Source organism: Panthera onca, chromosome A3 (genome assembly GCF_046562875.1).
Source record: "Panthera onca isolate mPanOnc1 chromosome A3, mPanOnc1 haplotype 2, whole genome shotgun sequence".
Classification (NCBI taxonomy): domain Eukaryota; kingdom Metazoa; phylum Chordata; class Mammalia; order Carnivora; family Felidae; genus Panthera; species Panthera onca.
In genome coordinates, this window is record NC_138341.1 from 112,720,190 (window position 1) to 112,737,634 (window position 17,445).

General features: G+C 51.6%; 1 protein-coding gene across 3 annotated transcripts; it reads right to left on the minus strand.

Moving 5' to 3' along the window:
* Positions 1 to 3,825: 3,825 nt before the first annotated feature.
* On the minus strand, positions 3,826 to 17,367 carry NRSN2 (neurensin 2). 3 transcript variants are annotated; one of them, XM_060614540.3, is made up of 4 exons: positions 17,229 to 17,367; positions 13,281 to 13,479; positions 8,046 to 8,240; positions 3,826 to 5,564 (listed from the first exon to the last, which is right to left on the minus strand). In XM_060614540.3, the coding sequence occupies exons 2-4, from the start codon at positions 13,368 to 13,370 to the stop codon at positions 5,139 to 5,141; spliced, it is 711 nt and encodes a 236-aa protein (XP_060470523.1). In that variant the 5' UTR covers positions 13,371 to 13,479; positions 17,229 to 17,367; the 3' UTR covers positions 3,826 to 5,138. The 3 variants fall into 3 exon arrangements, with proteins under 3 accessions (XP_060470523.1, XP_060470518.2, XP_060470526.1); XM_060614535.3 differs by lacking the exons at positions 13,281 to 13,479; positions 17,229 to 17,367 and adding an exon at positions 11,533 to 11,665; XM_060614543.3 differs by lacking the exons at positions 13,281 to 13,479; positions 17,229 to 17,367 and adding an exon at positions 11,375 to 11,526.
* Between the last annotated feature and the right edge of the window lie 78 nt (positions 17,368 to 17,445).

Genomic DNA, 17,445 nt, shown 5'->3' on the forward strand with positions numbered 1-17,445 from the left:
AGGTGGGTTTGGCCTGCAGAAATTCTTCCTGTGGTGCTCTGGGAGTGATTTTTCTAATTCTCTCAATAATCCGTTATGCGTATTTTTTTTTACATTTTATAATTAATCATGCTTTTATTTTTTAATTTTTTTTAACGTTTATTTATTTTTTTAACGTTTATTTATTTTTAACGTTTATTTAACGTTTATTTATTTATTTATTTATTTATTTATCAGACAGAGAGAGACAGAGCATGAACAGGGGAGGGGCAGAGAGAGAGGGAGACACAGAATCTGAAACGGGCTCCAGGCTCTGAGCTGTCAGCACAGAGCCCGATGCGGGGCTTGAACCCACGGACTGTAAGATCATGACCTGAGCCGAAGTCGGACGCTCAACCGACCGAGCCACCCAGGCACCCCAATCATGCTTTTTTTAAAGTGTATTTATTTTGAGAGAGAGAGAGAGAGAAGGTGCACACCAGCGGGGGAGGGGCAGAGAGAGGGGGAGAGAAAGAATCCCAAGCAGGCTCCATCCACACTGTCAGCGCAGAGCCCATTGTGGGGTTCGAACCCACAAACAGTGACTGAGCCCCCCAGGCGCTCCTACCATTAATCATGTTTTAAAGTGTAGTACATCCTACGTGGTGGAAAAGTGAAAATGAGTGGAAGCATACGCGATGCCAGTCTCCCTTCCAGTCCTACCCCCGCCACCCTGTCCCCGGTCTCCTCCCCGAGGCAACCAGTCAACAGGGATTTCACGCATGCCCAGGCTACGTCCACCAATATTCTCCTTTTTCCACAAACGGTTTGAAAGTATTCATAGAATTCCGCACCCTATACCTTTCCATCTAACAATATAACTTGGACATCAGTCCAGATCAGTACTTAAGGATTTTCTCCTTCTTTTACACTGTGTTCCGGTGTCCCTGTAACATAGATGTGCCCCGCTTTATTAACTAAGTCCCCTACCAATGAGCGTGTCGGCTGTTTCCAAATGTCTTCTCTTACAAACGATACTGCCGTGTTCCTGCATGTGGAATTGAACCTATAGGTATACCTGCACGAGAGGGAGGGACCAAAGGGCATGTGTATTTTCCATTTGGATATTGCCATACTGCGTTTCTTGGAGTCGGGGCTGGTTTACACCCTGTGTTAGTTTCCTAGGGCTCCTCTGCAAAGTACCTCAAACTACGTGGCTTAAAACAACAAAAATGTATTGTCTTACAGTTTAGGAGTCTGGAAGTCTGAAATCGAGGAGTTGGCAAGGCCATTCTCCCTCGGAAGCCTTTAGGGAAGAAGGCTTTTTTGCTTCTTCTAGCTTCTGGAAGTTACAGGCAACCCCTAGTTTTCTTGGGCTTATAGACGTATCACTCCAGACTCTGCCTGTCTTCACATGGCCGCCTGCCCTCTGTGTGTGTCATCTCCAAATTGCCCTTTCTTACTGGAACACTGTTTATTGGATTAGGGGCCATCCTAATCTAATAGGACCTCATATTAACTTTATTATATTTGCAAAGACTCTATTTCTTTAAAAAAAAAAAAAAAGGATTTTATTTTTAAGTAATCCCTACACCCAGTGTGGGGCTCGAACTCACAACCCTGAGATCAAGAATCACATGCTCTACGGACTGAGCCAGCCAGCTGTCCCACAAAGAGCCTATTTCCAAATAAAGTCACAGTCACCGACTCCAGATGGACATGAACTTTAGGGAAACAGTATTCAACCCGGTACATATTCCCACTGGCAAACTATGACAGTGAAACAGCCTGCTTTGACATTCTTCAAGGAGTCACGTGACAGTTGGTATTGTTGGGAATTCACTTTGGTTATTGGATTCTGCTTCTCGGAAATAAGATACTCTGTGGGGATGGGGCTCTGTGGGGGCGCGGGATTTATTGGGGTTACAAGAGCAGGGTCGGCTTCCTACGGGGCAGCTGGAAAGAAAAGCTCATGTGACATAGATCTTCTGAGGTGGATGTGTACCTCCCTTTTCTGGGCCATTTTGTCAACGTGAAATTCTATCCCTGGTCCTGATCAGCTGTGGGCACTAACCCAGAGTACGCAGGTCAGAGGTCACGCACGGCCACTCACGGGTTGTTCCCTGGGAATGTTTTGTCTTGGGCAGCGCCTAGTCAAATTCTGAAGCAGATACAAATGTTTAAAAATAGGTACGTTTCAGATAAAAATTTGGATTCTAACTTCTCTGGAAAGAAATGTCGGTTAACACTGTGCTCGCATTTCCACAGGGCAAGAAACATTCCTGAATACATTTACTGGCATTTGATATCGTCTCCCCAGCTCTGGGCCTTCAAACCAAGGGGCAGTTCAGTCCGGTGGCGCAGGCTGTGGACTCAGGAGCCCGACTGCCTGCATTTGAATCCCATCTCTTCCCCTTGCTACCTGTGTGTCCTTGGGCAAGCTGCTCCGTGTTCCTGAGCCTCACCGTCGTTCTCTATAAAACTATGATTGATTGATTCAACCCATTTTATTGAGTATCTACTATGTGCCAGACATTTTCTAGGCACTTGGGACATGCCAGTAAATAGAGCAAGGAAAGATCCTCCTTCTTGTGGAGATCATACTGCGGCAGGGGGTAGACAAGTGGCAAACACTAATAGGTAAGTGATATAGTATACTGAAAGGTGATAAATGCTATAGGAAAGCAAAAACCAAAGTCCAAAGGGAATAAGGAATGGGGGCATGGTCGCATTTTACAACAGGCTGTTCAGGGAAGGCCTCGCTGAAAAGGGGGGCGTTTGTGCAGTCTTGAAGCGGGTGAGGGAGTTGGCCCGCTGGTGAGCTGGGGAAAATGTATCAGCAGAAGGAACAGCTATGCAAAGGCCTGGGGCAGGAGCTGGCCTTGATGTTGGAGGAACAACAAAGAGGCGGGAGAGGAGACAAGGAGGGAGAGAGCTGAGGTCACAGGGGAAGAAAGGGGGAAGGGAGTGTCAGTAAATCATGTAAGACCTTACAGGCCACCCAAGACTTTGGTTTTACTGTGTGAGATGGAAGCCATGGAGGTTCTGAGCAGAGAAAGGGCATGGTTATACCCGGATCTGTCTGCTCTGCTGAGGTTAGACTTGGGGGGGTGGGGGTGGTGAGGGAGCACAGAGGGGGAAAGCTGGGAGACTGGGGAGACCAGGGAGAAGCTGGTGCAATAATCTCAGAGAAAGTTGATGGTGGCTCAGGCCAGGGAGAAGCTGAAAGGACGGTGAGGAGGGGTGGGGTCAGGCTGTATTCCCAAGGTGGGCTAGCCTCCGGGTTGGATTGGAGCATGAGGAAAAGACAGGAGCCAAGTTCGCTCCAGGGGTTTGGCTAGAGCAAGCAGGGGGCTGGGGGTGGGTAGTTCCTGCAGGGGTGGATCTGGAGGGGAGGGTTGACAGAAACAGTTTGGGATAGTTGGGCGAGGCCTCAACCCTCAGGCGAAGGCAGTTGGAAATACAAACCTGCAGCCTGGGAGCAGGGTTTGGGGAAAATAATCTGTTTGTAAGGCATTGAGAGCGCCCGGTGTTCCTTAAGTGCTAGTAGGGGTTAGCTGTTCCTGTTGCCCAGCTTTGGCTCCGGCTCTCTCTCCCAGTACTCCTGGCCTCATATCCCTCTCGGGGATGGGAGCAGTGAGGATGCTGGAGAAATTTCCTTCCCAACAAATTAGCATGTAAACCCACCCTTGGGTCACTTCTCTGATCATTAGTTAAGTCATCTGTAAAACGAAAACAATAGTCCCCTTTCTCGGAGAATTAGCGTGAGAGGTGAATGCGAAATAGTGGATGTAAGTGCCCAGCACCTGGTAGGTGCTTTAACAGCCTTTTCTCCTCCTTACCCTTGTCCCAAGCTCAGGGAGAAAAGAAGCAAAGTCAGTATCCATCCCAGCTGTTTATTGAAAGGGAAGGCAACACAGAAGGGGTGGGCAGGATGGGGAAGGGGCGTGGGGCACCAGGGCAGTAGTGCCGGCCGGGTGGGGGAGAACGGAGGACCCTCCCGGGAGACCCCCTCCAGGCTGGAGGTGCGACCGAGGGGGGAGGGTATGGGGCGGAGGCCATCGGCGCCTCTCTCCGGCTGTCTTGGAGCTCCCTCTAGTGGTGAGAATGGAGATGATGCGTCTGGCCAGGGAGGCTGCAGGACGGAGGTGCTTGCTGAGGGCCCAGCAGGGCACATTTGTTACAGGGTGAGGTCAGGACCTGTGGGTAACCTGTGGGTGATGGTTTCTAGATGAGTGGATTTTCAGCGGCAAAGACATCCCAGTTCTCCTGACCCCTGGCTCTTATAAACCATTTAAACGCATGTCCAAATCATCTTCTGAGCCACCAGGGACCATCAAGCCTCCAGCCAGGCTCTCTGGGCCCAAACTGTCCCCCAACCCTTGAGGCCCCCTGGAAGACAGGAAGGTGTCCAGCAGGTCCCCTGTTCCATATGTGTAGAACAAGAGCTGGCCCAGGAGGAGGCTGAAGATGTGGGTCCTAATTCCTGCAGACTGCCAGCCTCCCCCAGTCACCTCATCTGTAAACTGGGGCTAATAATAGCCCACGATGGGGGGGGGGGGGGAATGAGGGGCTCTGATGCCAAAATGGACGTCGAAAACGTTCTGAAGGAGGTGACTGTTTTCGCACCATCCTGGAGAAGTCCAAGTGGGGGTTTTTGACCCATCCTCAGGCATCCTGGGGCAGCTGACAGATGAAGGGTTTAGGGAAAGAGGATGACCCTACCACCTTTCCCCCCAACATTGCCTATGGAGAGTAATGCTTTTATCTGGGTAGAATAGGAAAGTCATGGAACTCCAGAATCTGAGCCAATCCCCTCATAGTACATAGACAGGAACTGATGGTCTGCAAGGGTAAGGGGTTTGCCCAAGGTCAGAGTAGAGTAAGGATAGATTAAGGGGGATGTTTTCTACTCCTGAAGGGCCTTGAAAAGGAGGGAAGTTTGGGGAGGACTTGGGGAAAGTTGGCATCTTGGATGAGTTGGGGCCCAATCCCTGGGAAGGGGCACTGGGATCTGAGCTCCAGCCTCTCTGACCTGGAGCTGGATCTTATGGGGGCATAAGTGAAAGGGACCTGCTTCTCAAGGAGAAGTTAGGGACACAGTTGGAGGGCAGGGTGTGATGGGACAGAGGAATGGTCCAGATCCCAGGTCTGGCTCCCCCTCTAGCCTTGTGGGCAGCTCAAGAGTCCCTCTTGGGCTGGATGGTCTGCACAGAGGATTGCCCAAAGGGGCTGGCAGGTGGTGAAAACCAAGACTGGCCATTGGCATCGCGGAAGATGGGGGACAGCTGTTGCTCTGGCTCGTCCCCGAAGATCTCCACGTGGCCATCAGCTTCGGCGTCCAAGGGTTCTGCCTTGGTGTCCTGGCTCAGCCAGCCAGCCACAGCCCAAACCAGGCAAATGGCCAGCAGGATCCCAGCTGCCACGCAGAGTACCGTGCCTGCCAAACGGCAGGTGCCCAGGGCCTGGTTGTAATCGGCTGCCCGCTGATCCAGCACCAGGAATTCCCCCTCTCCGATGCCCTCCAGCTTGGGGGGCACTGCGTAGCCAGTGGTCAGGGCCGCCACACCCAGCAACAGAAGAAGGGTCCCCGTAGACAGGCTGATCTGGAGAGAGGCAGACAGATTGGGAGGTAGTCAGGGTCAGTGGGGGGGCCCCAAGGTGATCCCAAGTGGACTTAAAGGTAACTCCTTGGTCTAACCTTAGAGATGGGAATCACAGGGGAGTCACAGAACATACCTTCTAGGACCTAACTGATGAGGGGCACAAGATATCATGTTCTGTTGGGAATCTTGAGACCCCTTGATCAATGTCCTTCCCGACTCCCACTTAGGAACCACTTAGTAGGTTTCTCCTGCCCACCTTGAGTTTCCCGCCATCATTATTTAGGCCCCATCTCTTCTCTCTGTCCCATCTACCCCCATCTCTCTGTTGGGATAACTCCTACACATCCCCCAGATCTCATCTCAAACCTCACCTCCTCAGGGAAGCCTTCCAGGATGCTCCTGGAGTGGGTCACGTCCCCTGCTTTGGATTCATACAAACACTGCACGTTTGTTCTTCAGTGCACTCACCTTGGCACACACTTGAACATCTACTTTCTTGCCCATTTATTTATTTTCTACACTTTATTTATGTTGAGAGAGGGAGCACACACGCTCAAGAATGAGTGGGAGAGGGGCAGACAAGAGAGAGAGAGAGAGAGAGAGAGAGAGAGAGAGAGAGAAGCCCAAGCAGGCTCCGTGCTCAGCACGGAATCTAGACTCAGGGCCTGATCTCACAAACGGTGAGATCATGACCTCAGCTGAAATCGAGAGCTGGACACTTAACCAACTGAGCCCCCCAGATGCCCCTTGCACATGTACTTTTGTTACCGTGTAAGCGATGTCTGCCTGCCCCGCTGGAAAGAGGGCCCAGGGAGCTATGACAACAGACACTGTCTGTTTTGGGTCACGCGGTGTCTTCCTAGCATGGTGCCGGTAAAAAGCAGGAGCTGAGGGAATGTTTGCAGAATGACTAAACGAAGCACAGCTAGGAGCTGCTAGAGAACAGGGACCGCATCTTAAATTCTCTGTGCGCAAGAGCCTCGCTCCCTGCCCGGGAATTAGAAGATGCTCAAAATTTTAAGCTACGGACTCACTTTTCTTTTGCTCTTCTCTGATCACCCCAGGCACTGACAGTATCTCCTTTCCTGGCACCCTCTGATCCTTTGGCCTGGGGTTGTGCATTCACTGTAGATAGCTTGACACTTTGCCTCCCTCCCTGGAGAGAAGCCATTTGAAAGCAGAGGGAAAGGGACCCCTGCCTCGGTCTCTGTACAGTATTTAGCAAAGAGCTACGCCCAGGGTAGGCACTCAGCTTACTGCCATCTCCACACCTTTCCCCACACTGTGTGCCCTGACTGACCTCTCTCCTTGGTGGTTAGAGACACCGATTGTTTCCCCCCTGTCTTCCCCGGCCTGGCAACAGTACCCCAATATATCACTGTGAAACCACAGTAGGATTTAACTGAGATGAACCCCAGTTCATGCCAGTCAGTATCTACTTTCCCTGTGGCCATAGTGATCAGTTGAGAGATGGGCAAGTGACCCAGTCAGAGCGAATGCAATGCTTGACAGGACTTCCGGAAATGAAAAGCATTGTTTTTGTTTTTGTTTCTGAAGGAAAGGCTGGAGGAAATTCTGATTTCCCGTGGGTAGTGTGGAGGGAAACCCAGTGGGTCAGCAAGGTAGCAGCTACCTGGGGATCCTGAAACCTAGCAGGGGCCACCTGGATGGGGGCGCCAAGGGGAGCCTAAAGACTAAGAGAAATCTTGAGTCCTCGGGGTGCCGGTTTGCACTGCTGGATGGAACCTTACCTGAAGTTGCTCCACCTCTGGTCTACTGTTTAAATCCATTTGAGGTGTGTGTGTGTGTGTGTGTGTGTGTGTGTGTGTGTGTGTTTTCAAGATTTTATTTTATTTTTTTTTTAATTTTTTTTTAACGTTTACTTATTTTTGAGACAGAGAGAGACAGAGCATGAACGGGGGAGGGGCAGAGAGAGAGGGAGACACAGAATTGGAAGCAGGCTCCAGGCTCTGAGCCGTCAGCCCAGAGCCCGACGCGGGGCTCGAACTCACGGACCGTGAGATCGTGACCTGAGCTGAAGTCGGACGCTTAACCGACTGAGCCACCCAGGCGCCCCTCAAGATTTTATTTTTAAGTAATCTCTACACCCAGTGTGGGGCTCAAACCTACAACCCAAAGATCAAGAGCTGCACGCTCTACCGGCTGAGCCGGCCAGGCGCCCCAAATTTGTATGGTGTTGGATGACTTATCAACAGTAGCCATTTGGCAATTTTTTTTTAAGTAGGCTCCACACTCAAGGTGGGGCTTGAACTCATGACCCTGAGGTCAAGAGTCGCATGCTCTACCGACTGAGCCAGGCAGGCACCCCTCCCCCCAGTTGGGTGTTTGTTGCTGTTGTTGTTTGTTGCACAAGCAAGACGCCTATATCTGCTATATCATCCCTCTCCTTTCTATCCACTGATCCCATGTCCTCTCTGCAGTCACAGGAAATCACATGAGTTGCTCCTCCTCTGGCCTTACCTTCCAGCATAGTGAGGGCCAGGGTCGGCGGGGACACAGGACAGGAGGCCCCTCAGGGTCATCGCTGAGGGCCATACCTGCACAGTCTTCATAGAAAAGGTGCAGATAGGAGCGGACCCCATACCATTTGCCGTCTTCCACGTTGGGGCCGCGGCTACAGCCGCAGGAACGGTCACAGTTTGGCATCATGGATCTCTGTGGAGGAAGCAAGGTGCAGTGGGCAGAGGGCCCAGTGAAACCCTCCCAGGCCCCCTGAATCTTTGTACCTCCTCCGCTCTTCCTCCCATTTTAGATAACCCACACTCATAACACAGCCCGGCTTTCTAGATGCTGGTTTGTCTTTCCCCACGTACACTGTGAATGAGCCAATGCGCAGGAACACTGAGCCCAGTGCTTGACAATTGTAGGCGCCAACAAATTGTACTTGTTTAGTCTGGAAGCCACCCAGTGGCTGGCACTGTGGGTTCGGGAGCCTGACTGACTGGGTTGGAATCCCAGATCCACCACTTCCTGGCTGTGTGATTTTAGACAAATGCTTCCACCTCTCCAAACCTCGGTTTCCTCATCTGTAAAGCAAGGCTGATAATCACACCCGCTTCACACTGTATCTGAGGCCAAGGAATGGCAGCTGTTGCAGTTACTATTCCTGTAATTTCTTCATTATTATTTTTAATCCTAAACTTTTTGAGCTTCATATCTGGAGTAAGAAGTTCTCATCCCTATCTCCCCTCAAAATCTTCCCCGTTTTCAGGGTACTCTTGGGGGTGACTGTCATGGCTGACACTTTGCCCAATCAGGCCGAGCTCCCAAGGTGCAAGGCTCTAAAAAAAAAAAAAAATCCCTCCCCAGGGCTGCCCCTCACAAAGCAACAGCCTCCAAGTCCCAGGAAATCTTGACTCCAGACGTGGTGAAAGCCAGGGGCCCTCTGAGGCTCAAGGGTTGTTAGATTTCTAGGGAAACCTATCTACGAGCCCCTCTTTTTTTTTTTAATTTTTTTTTTAATGTTTATTTATTTTTGAGACAGAGAGAGAGAGAGCATGAACGGGGGAGGGTCAGAGAGAGAGAGGGAGACACAGAATCAGAAGCAGGCTCCAGGCTCTGAGCTGTCAGCACAGAACCCGACGCGGGGCTCGAACTCACGGACCGTGAGATCACGACCTGACCCGAAGTCGGATGCTCAACCGACTGAGCCACCCAGGCGCCCCGAGCCCCTCTTTTTTAATAAGACGTTTTTATTGAGGTGTAATTGACATATAACATCATATTAGTTTCAGGTGTACAGCATAATGATTTGGTATTTGTAATGATCACCATAAGTCTAGTTAACATCTGTTACCATGCGTAGTTACCAATAAATTTCTTTCCTTGTAATGAGAACCTTTAAGAGCAACTCTCTCAGCAACTTTCAAATATGCAGCACAGCATTATTAACTGCAGTCACCATGCTGTACATCATGTCCTCGTAACTTACTTGTTTTCTAACTGGAGTTTGTACCTTTGACCACCTTCACCCGTTTTGCCCCCCCTGCACCCCCCACCCCTCCTCTGGCAACCGCTAATCTTAAGAATCTCTCTTTTCACAGATGGAGACCCTGAGGACTGAGTCACGGAAAGTACTTGCGTATGCACACACGGAGAGGACTAAAACCAAAGTGGGGAATGGGGAGAGGGGTGGTTTGGGGGAAAGAGGGGTTTGTGAGGGGGACGGACTGGGCTCCTGCACCAACACCCCTTAACAGCTTCAAACAAAATAAAGCAAGGCATTTCTACTGAAAGATAAGATAATTTCTAGCCCTCCTCCCCCTCAATTTCCAATCAATGTGGCCTTCAGTTTCCTGCATAGAGAGACTCACCAGCACACACATACACTGTACAGACAGGCGCGCGCGCGCGCGCGCGCACACACACACACACACACACACACACACACACATCAGAGACGCACAGATTGACGCACAGACACACAGCAACACGGATACACAAACATGGCAGAAACATACCCCCGCAGGCACACATACACCACATAGAGACACGCACAGGACACAGAAACAGACACACAGACACCCACATTCAAAGACACGCCACAGACAAACAACACACAAAGACACGCAGAGCATAAGCGTGTGTTGGGGCGATTCTTGGAGTCCCCAGGGATCCACACAAGCGCCAGATGGGCTCTTCTCAAGGCCTGTCTATAAATCGCGGTTCTTCACCATCCTCACTCAAAACTCGGGGAAAAGGAAGAAAAGGAAAGGGCACAATTTTTTTTCTTTGGACAGAGGATGGGAAAAGGCATAGACCAAAAACGAAAGACGGAGGAAGAGGGCGAGTGGTCCCTGGAGAGAACAGGAATCTCCCTAAGAGGTGGGGGGCGGGGTTCCCAGGGGGTGTGGCCAGCGAGGGACCCTCCCCCCGGCCGCGGCTCTCTGGAGGCCCCGGGTAGAGGGGGATGCATGGGGGCCAGAGGGGCAGTCAGAGTCAAAGCGGCGACTATTAAAAGACCCTAGGGGAAGGGGCAGGGAGGGGACGCCCCGAGGGGACGCCCCGGAATTGTTGGTCTGGATTAGCTCCTCCCCTGCAACTCTCACGGCCCCTCTCCCCCAAATACACCTAATCACTCAATCTTGCTGGCAATGGGGAAGGAAGGTGACCTTGGCGCTGTCTCCCCGGCGGCCTGGCCCCTCCTCCTCCCCTGCCGAGGTTGCGGGGAGGGGGTCGGGCGGTCAGGGGGAGGGAGAGGGAGGATGCTCGGGACACCGCGCGGATACCCGGGACGTGGGTTGCCATAGGAAACGCTGGGGAGGTGTCCCTAGGCGGGAGGAGGGAGGAGCTCGGCGAGGGGGGGGAGCGGGAAGAGGAGGGGGCTGCAGAGTCCGAGGGGGGAGACTGCGGCGGAGGCCGGCGGAGGGAGGCGTACGCGAGAGTGACAGGCGGGACGGCCTGAAGATGGATGGAATCTCTCGCCGGCACGGCCTCGCTCAGTTCTCCTTCCCAGACCCCCAGACCCGCCCGCCTCAGTGTCCGGCGCAGCCCAGGCTGGGAGTAGGGGCTCCCTCCTGGGGGGCGAGGCCAGCGAAATCCGGCCAGTTCCTCCCCTCTCTCCACCGCACCACTGTTTCTGACCGGACCACCGGTTCCCTGGGCGAGATTAACTGCATCCTTTCTCCCAGGGGGAAACCGAGGCACGGAGGGGTGGGGATGGGTTTTAGGAGAGAGGTGGCTACGGGTCTTGTCCTCTGAAGCCTCCTCCCATCCTCTCAGCCCTGAGGGGTCTCTGGGCGAGGCGGCTGGTGAGACCTCTGCCCCCTGCTGCTTCTCTGGGACCTCACCTCCTAAACCCCGAGGCAACGCCGAGGCTTGGGCGCCGCCGTCCCGTCCGGGGCTGGACGTGGCCGTGCTGGGGATGCGGGCGGGGGTGGGGTTCCCCGGAACCCGGGAGAAGGCGGAGTGGGGGGTCGGGCCCCGCGCGGAGCAGGGCTGAGCTCACCTCTCTGCCTGCGGTCTCCGCGGAGCGGGAGCCGGAGCGAGAGAGCCGAGCCGAAGCTGGTTCTGTCGGCGCCTGCGCCGCAGTCGGGGGCGGGGGTGACACGAGGGTGGGAGGGGGGCGCCCGCCCCACGGCCTAGCTCTGCAGATGGCGCACCCCTGCAGGATGGAGAGCCCCTGTCTCTTTCCAGAGTTCCCTTCTCTCTCTGAGACCCCAGACCCCTCGCGGAAACCCCCAGGCCTCCCTGGAACCCACCCCCTCCCGCAGCCCCTGAAACTCCACATCTGACTCTCCATCACTCCCTCAATCTCCCATCCCTCTGCCTGAAGACCCTCGCCTTCGCTGAGCCCTCACTTCCTCCTTGTAGCCTCACTCCCCTCTCTGGGTCTCCGTCCCCTGCATGGAGCCCCTAAGCCAGTAGACAAACGCTCCTCTTGCAGAGCCCTCCCCCCCCTTCTCCAGAGACTCCAGCTCTCTCTCTCTCAGCCCTCACCCATGGCTGAGCCCCATCTCGCTCTCAGGAGCCCCCTACCTCTCCCTGGGGCCCTCACCTCTCACTGAGTCCCCTATCCTCTCTCCACTCTCTTTTCCTCTTTGAGCCCCTGTCCCTTGCTAAGGATCAGCCCCTCTCATCTTGAGAAGGGAGCTGGGGTTGGGGAGAAGGGGTTGGGAGAGAAGCTTCATGTCTCCTCTGGAAGGAGCCAATGAGATGGCCTCCCTTGTTCTTGCTTCTAACCTACTGCGAGTTCCACCCTGGGCAGCGCGTGCCTATGGGCCATCTCTCTGGACAGCCAGGCCTTGGCAATTGTGTCTGCTTCATTCCTTGTCACGTGCCCACAGCCTTGGTTTTGTCCCACACTTGCTGCTGTGTGCTCTTAGGAAAGTCACCGCACTGCTCTGAGCTTCTTCAGGCACCATTGCACAAACATGCCTTCATGCCTTGAGCATGCATTCTATCTCTCCATGTGCTGGGGGCAGGGACACAGGGATGAATGAACTCTGCGAGATGAGGCCAGATCTTTTTCGTTCATTGCTGTATCCCAGAGCCTCACGTATTGCTTGGCATTGAGTAGGCAGCTCAACAAACATTCACTGAACACAGACTAGTAATAGTAACAAATATATGCTGCTTGTTATGTGTGAAGGGCTTGTCTAAGTGCTTTACAGGTACTACTTAGTCTAACTATGTGTGTGTGTGAGAGACAGAGGCAGGCAGACAGACAGATGGACAGAGACAGGAAGTCCTGGAGCCCCAAACTAAAGGCCTCAAAGAGTGACAGGAGGTGAAGCTGAAGAAGCATTGGAAACGACTTGTGCCGGTTTTAAAACATGGCAACAAATTCTTTAGCACTTCTCCCATGGAGGGCTGGGGTCCACGTACCCTCTGTTAGTATCTTGGGTGAGCTGATGACTGCCTGGGACAAGTGAGGCTCTGACTCCCAAGGCTAGGACATAAAAGAACATGCAGGGGGGCGCCTGGGTGGCTTAGTGGGTTTGGGCATCTGACTTTGGCTCAGGTCATGATCTCGCGGTTCTTGAGTTCGAGCCTCGCGTCAGGCTCTGCGCTGACAACTCAGAGCCTGGAACCTGCTTCGGATTCTGGGTCTCCCTCTTTCTCTGCCCCTCCCCTGCTCATGCTGTCTCTGTCTCTCAAAAATAAATAAACGTTAAAAAAAAAAAAAAGGACGTGCACTTCCCCTGGAACTCTAGCTCTTGGAGACGAGAGGAGCCATGCAAGAAGTCTGTTTACCTTGAGGCTGCCATGCTGTGAGGAAGCCAAAACCACATGGAGAGCCCACGTGAAGCAACTATTCCCAGCGGACCTTGCTCTTTCAGTCATTCCAGTTCAGGCATCAGATAAGTGAGTGAAGAAGCAACCAGATGATTCCAGTCCACAGCTGTTCAAGTCAGTTTCAGCTCCGATGGTAGTGGAGAGGGCTCTGGGAGTTCTGGAGGCAACAGGAAGGGATGAGGTCAAGCGTACAGGAGGATAGGCTGGCCTTGAGCCAGCACAGGAAGGATCCAGTATTCTCTGAGACCGGGGGAAAGGAGAGAGGGTGGCCACTGAGAAGAGATACAAGGTAGCGGTTGTGAGTTGAACTCTGGAGTCTTTCAGGTCCAGGTTTGAATCTTGGTTCTGCCACTTGGTACTCCCATGATTTAACGGCTCTGAGCCTCAGTTTCCCTGACCGTAAAATAGAGGTAATATTAGTAGTTGCCTTTCAGAAGAGTTGTAAGAGTGAAATGAGGTGTTCTTATAAGACCCTTAGTGTAGCACCTGGACCAGAGTAATAACTCAACAAATTGTCCCTAATACTAGTATGGTCACCTTAGTTTATAGGTGACAAGGGTAGGAAGTTGAGTGACGACATCTGATAAATCGAATGCTCTGGAGAAAAACAAGAAACATCATCCACTAAGAGGAAGGTTTATGGGTGGCTCAGTCAGTTAAGCGGTTAAGTGTCTGACTCTTGATTCTGGCTCAGGTCAGGATCTCGCGGCTCATGGGTTCAAGTGCCATGTTGGGTTGTGCGCTGACAGTGTGGAGCCTGCTTGGGATTCTCTCTCTCCCTCTCTCTCTCGGCCCCACCCCTCCTTGCATTCTCTAAGCAAACAAACAAAGAAACAAACAAACTTAAAAAAAAAAAAGAAAAGAAAGAGGAAGGTTTTAGGAGTACCGGATGGCTCGGTCAGTGGAACATGCGACTCTTGGATCTTGGAGTTGATCTTAGTTACTTTAAATTTTTTAAACAGTCACATGTGGCTAGTGGCCATCATATTGGACAGTCAGGTGTCGGTGGGACAAACTTGCTGCCAAACTTGATCGTGGGGTAGTGAGTTTGAGCCCCACGTTGGGTTTAGAGGTTACTTAAAAAATAAAATACGAAATAAAAAGGAAGTTTTAGTTCAACAGGAGGCTTAAAAAGGGTGGTGAACCAGCCACAAAAGGCCATATATTGTATGTTTCCATATATATGAAATACCCAGAGTCCGAAAATCCAGAGACAGAGAACAGATTAGTGGTTCCTAGAGGCTAGGGGAAGGGAGGAATGGAGAGTGACTGCTTAATGGGTTTCCTTTCAGAGTGATAGAAATATTCTAGAACGAGATAGCGGTGATGGATGCACAACATCGTGCATGTACTATCATTAGGGAGAAATTTTATGTTATGTATGTTTTACCACAATTTTTAAAGGGTGGTAAAGATTTGGAATGATCAGTAATAATGATGGTGTTGGTGGGGACGGATATCACTTACTGAGCATTTACTATGTGCCAGGGTAATTTATCTTCTCAGCAACCTTATGACGCCACTTGCCTGAGGTCATTCAGTCACAATGTGGCAGAATCTGAATTTGCTCTGATGGCTCTGAGGCCACGATCTGTAGAAGCCACAGCGTGCGCGGCTGTGACTTTCTTCGGCAGTGTCAGGAGACCTGGGAATGAAGAAAGAGGCTGCTGGTACCCCAGCTCCTGGGGTAGGTCCTCCTGGACAGGTGGGGCAGAAGATGCAGGGGTTCCAGACAGAGGAGCTCAGTGAGGTCCAAAAATAGGTGGATGGGAAGAAAGGGAGTCTGAGGTCAGAGTGTGGGATATTGTAGTCAAAGACTTTAGATGTAGAACCCGGTAAGAGGTGAGAAGGTTCACTAAGCCAGTGCTATCCAATAGAAGTTTCTGCAAAGAAGGGAATGTCCTAGATCTGTGCTGCCTGAACAGGCCATATTTAGCTATTAAGCATTTGCAATGGGGCTAGTGTGACTGATGAATTGAATTTTATTTAACCTTATTTATTTAAATGTTTATTTTTGAGAGAGAGAGAGAAGTGGGGGAGGGGCAGAGAGAGAGGGGGACACATGATCTGGAGCAGGCTCTGTGCTGACAGCAGAGAGCCCGATGTGGGGCTCCAATTCATGAGCTGTGAGATCATGACCTGGGCTGAAGTCGGATGCTTAACCAAATGAGCCACCCCAGCACCCCTATATTTATTTATTTATTTGGAAGTACGATTTACACCCAACGTGGGGCTTGAACTCACGACCTTGACATCAAGAGTCACACGCTCTACCGACTGAGCCCCCCAGGTGCCCCCTAACCTTAAGTACTTTTTTTTTTTTAATTTTTAAGTTTATTTATTTTGAGAGAGGCAGAGACAGCACGAGTGGGGGAAGGGCAGAGAGAGAGAGAGGGAGAGAGAGAATCTCAAGCAGGCTCCCAGCAGCCAGCGCGGAGCCCGATGTGGGGCTTGAACTCACGAAACCATGAGATCGTGACCCAAGCTGAAACCAAGTGCCGGTCGCTTAACCGACTGAGCCACCCAAGCGCCCCAACCTTAATTACCTTAAATTTAAGTTTGAATAGTCACATGTGGCTAGTGGCCACCTTATTGGACAGTCAGGTGTCAGTGGGACAAACTTGCTGCCAGGGCCCTACATTGGGCATGGCTGCCATCTCAGACTTCCATCATCTATCCCTTTTCACCTAGTGCTTCTGCCCTGCCCCCCTATTGGGTCCCTTCTCTACACTGTAGCCACAAGGATCCTTTTTTTTTTTTTTTTTTAATTTTTTTTTAACGTTTATTTATTTTTGAGACAGAAAGAGACAGAGCATGAACGGGGGAGGGGCAGAGAGAGGGAGACACAGAATCTGAAACAGGCTCCAGGCTCTGAGCTGTCAGCACAGAGCCCGACGCGGGGCTCGAACTCACAGACCGCGAGATCGTGACCTGAGCTGAAGTCGGACGCTTAACTGACTGAGCCACCCAGGCGCCCCCACAAGGATCCTTAAAGCATGAGTCAGATTCTCATAGGGGAGTCTCATTCCCTGCCCCAAACCCTGTACTGACATCTCATCTTACTCAGGGTAAGAGGGAGAAAACTGGTGGAATAAAGGTGGCCATGAACTCTCTGTCCCTTTGCCCTTCAAGAGCTGGAGTTTATTTCTCTTCAGAGCTGGCCCTGGTGACTGCTTCAACCAACCCAATGTGGTGGGAGCAATGTCGTGCCTGTTCTGGACTTAGCTTTCAAGAAGACCAGCTTCTTCTTCTCCCTCTTGGGACACTCCCTTCTGGAAAGCTCCTTCTTGGACTCCAGTCCCCACGCTGAAGATGCCCAAGCCACATGGAGAGGCCACACGCTGGTGCTCCTGCTGGCACCCCAGACAAACTCCCAGCCCGCAGCTAACACCAAACACCACACTGAATGAACAGCATCGTGTAAGTGAGTCATCTTAGACGTGTAAGCCCACTCGAGCCCCCAGATGACATCGTGTGAGCGGAATTATCCCATTGAATCCCGTAAACCCACAGTATCTTGAGAGAGAATAAAACAGTGTTGGGCCATTAAGTTGACAGACGGTCTGTTACGCAGCAATGACTATGCCAAACCAGTTCTTACTAGGACCTACGGTTGCCCCTCCCCCACAACCTTACCTACCTCCTTGATCTCATCTTCTTCCGTTCCCTCACTCACTACTCCAGCCACACTGGCATCCTTGCTATTCCTAGAATGAGCCAAGCACATCAGGCAAACTCCTATCTCAAGGCTTCAGAGCCTTTGTACTTGTTTGTTTCTCTGTCTTGACTGATCTTTCTCCAGATATCTGCATGACTAGCTTCTGGCTTTATTCAGATCTCTGCTCATATGTCACCTTGTCAAAGAGGTTTTATTTAAACACTGTCGTAGGGACATGGACTGCTCACCAAATTTCCGTGTGCTTCACATATATTTCCCAGTTCCCTTGAAGTTAGACAAAGCCATGTGATTAGCTCTGGCCAATGAGACCCAGGTCTCCAAAGAGATCCTTGGCCGCAAAATTTCTTGGAGGAGAAAGAGCAGAACTTAGCATTCATTTAGTTAACAGGAAACCTTGAAAACAACCGAGGGTGAGAAACTGGGTTGCTAAGAAACCTTCTAGAA

What these genes read in the sequence shown, in the direction of transcription:
- NRSN2 (XM_060614540.3), bottom strand. Translation starts at nt 13,370, where the DNA reads ATGACTGAAAGAGCAAGGTCCGCTGGGAATAGTTGCTTCACGTGGGCT. An exon ending in CACAGCATGGCAGCCTCAAG is followed by an intron (nt 8,241 to 13,280) that starts GTAAACAGACTT and finishes CTTCCTCCACAG; the next exon opens with AGATCCATGATGCCAAACTG. An exon ending in GGCCCTCACTATGCTGGAAG is followed by an intron (nt 5,565 to 8,045) that starts GTAAGGCCAGAG and finishes GCCTCTCTCCAG; the next exon opens with ATCAGCCTGTCTACGGGGAC.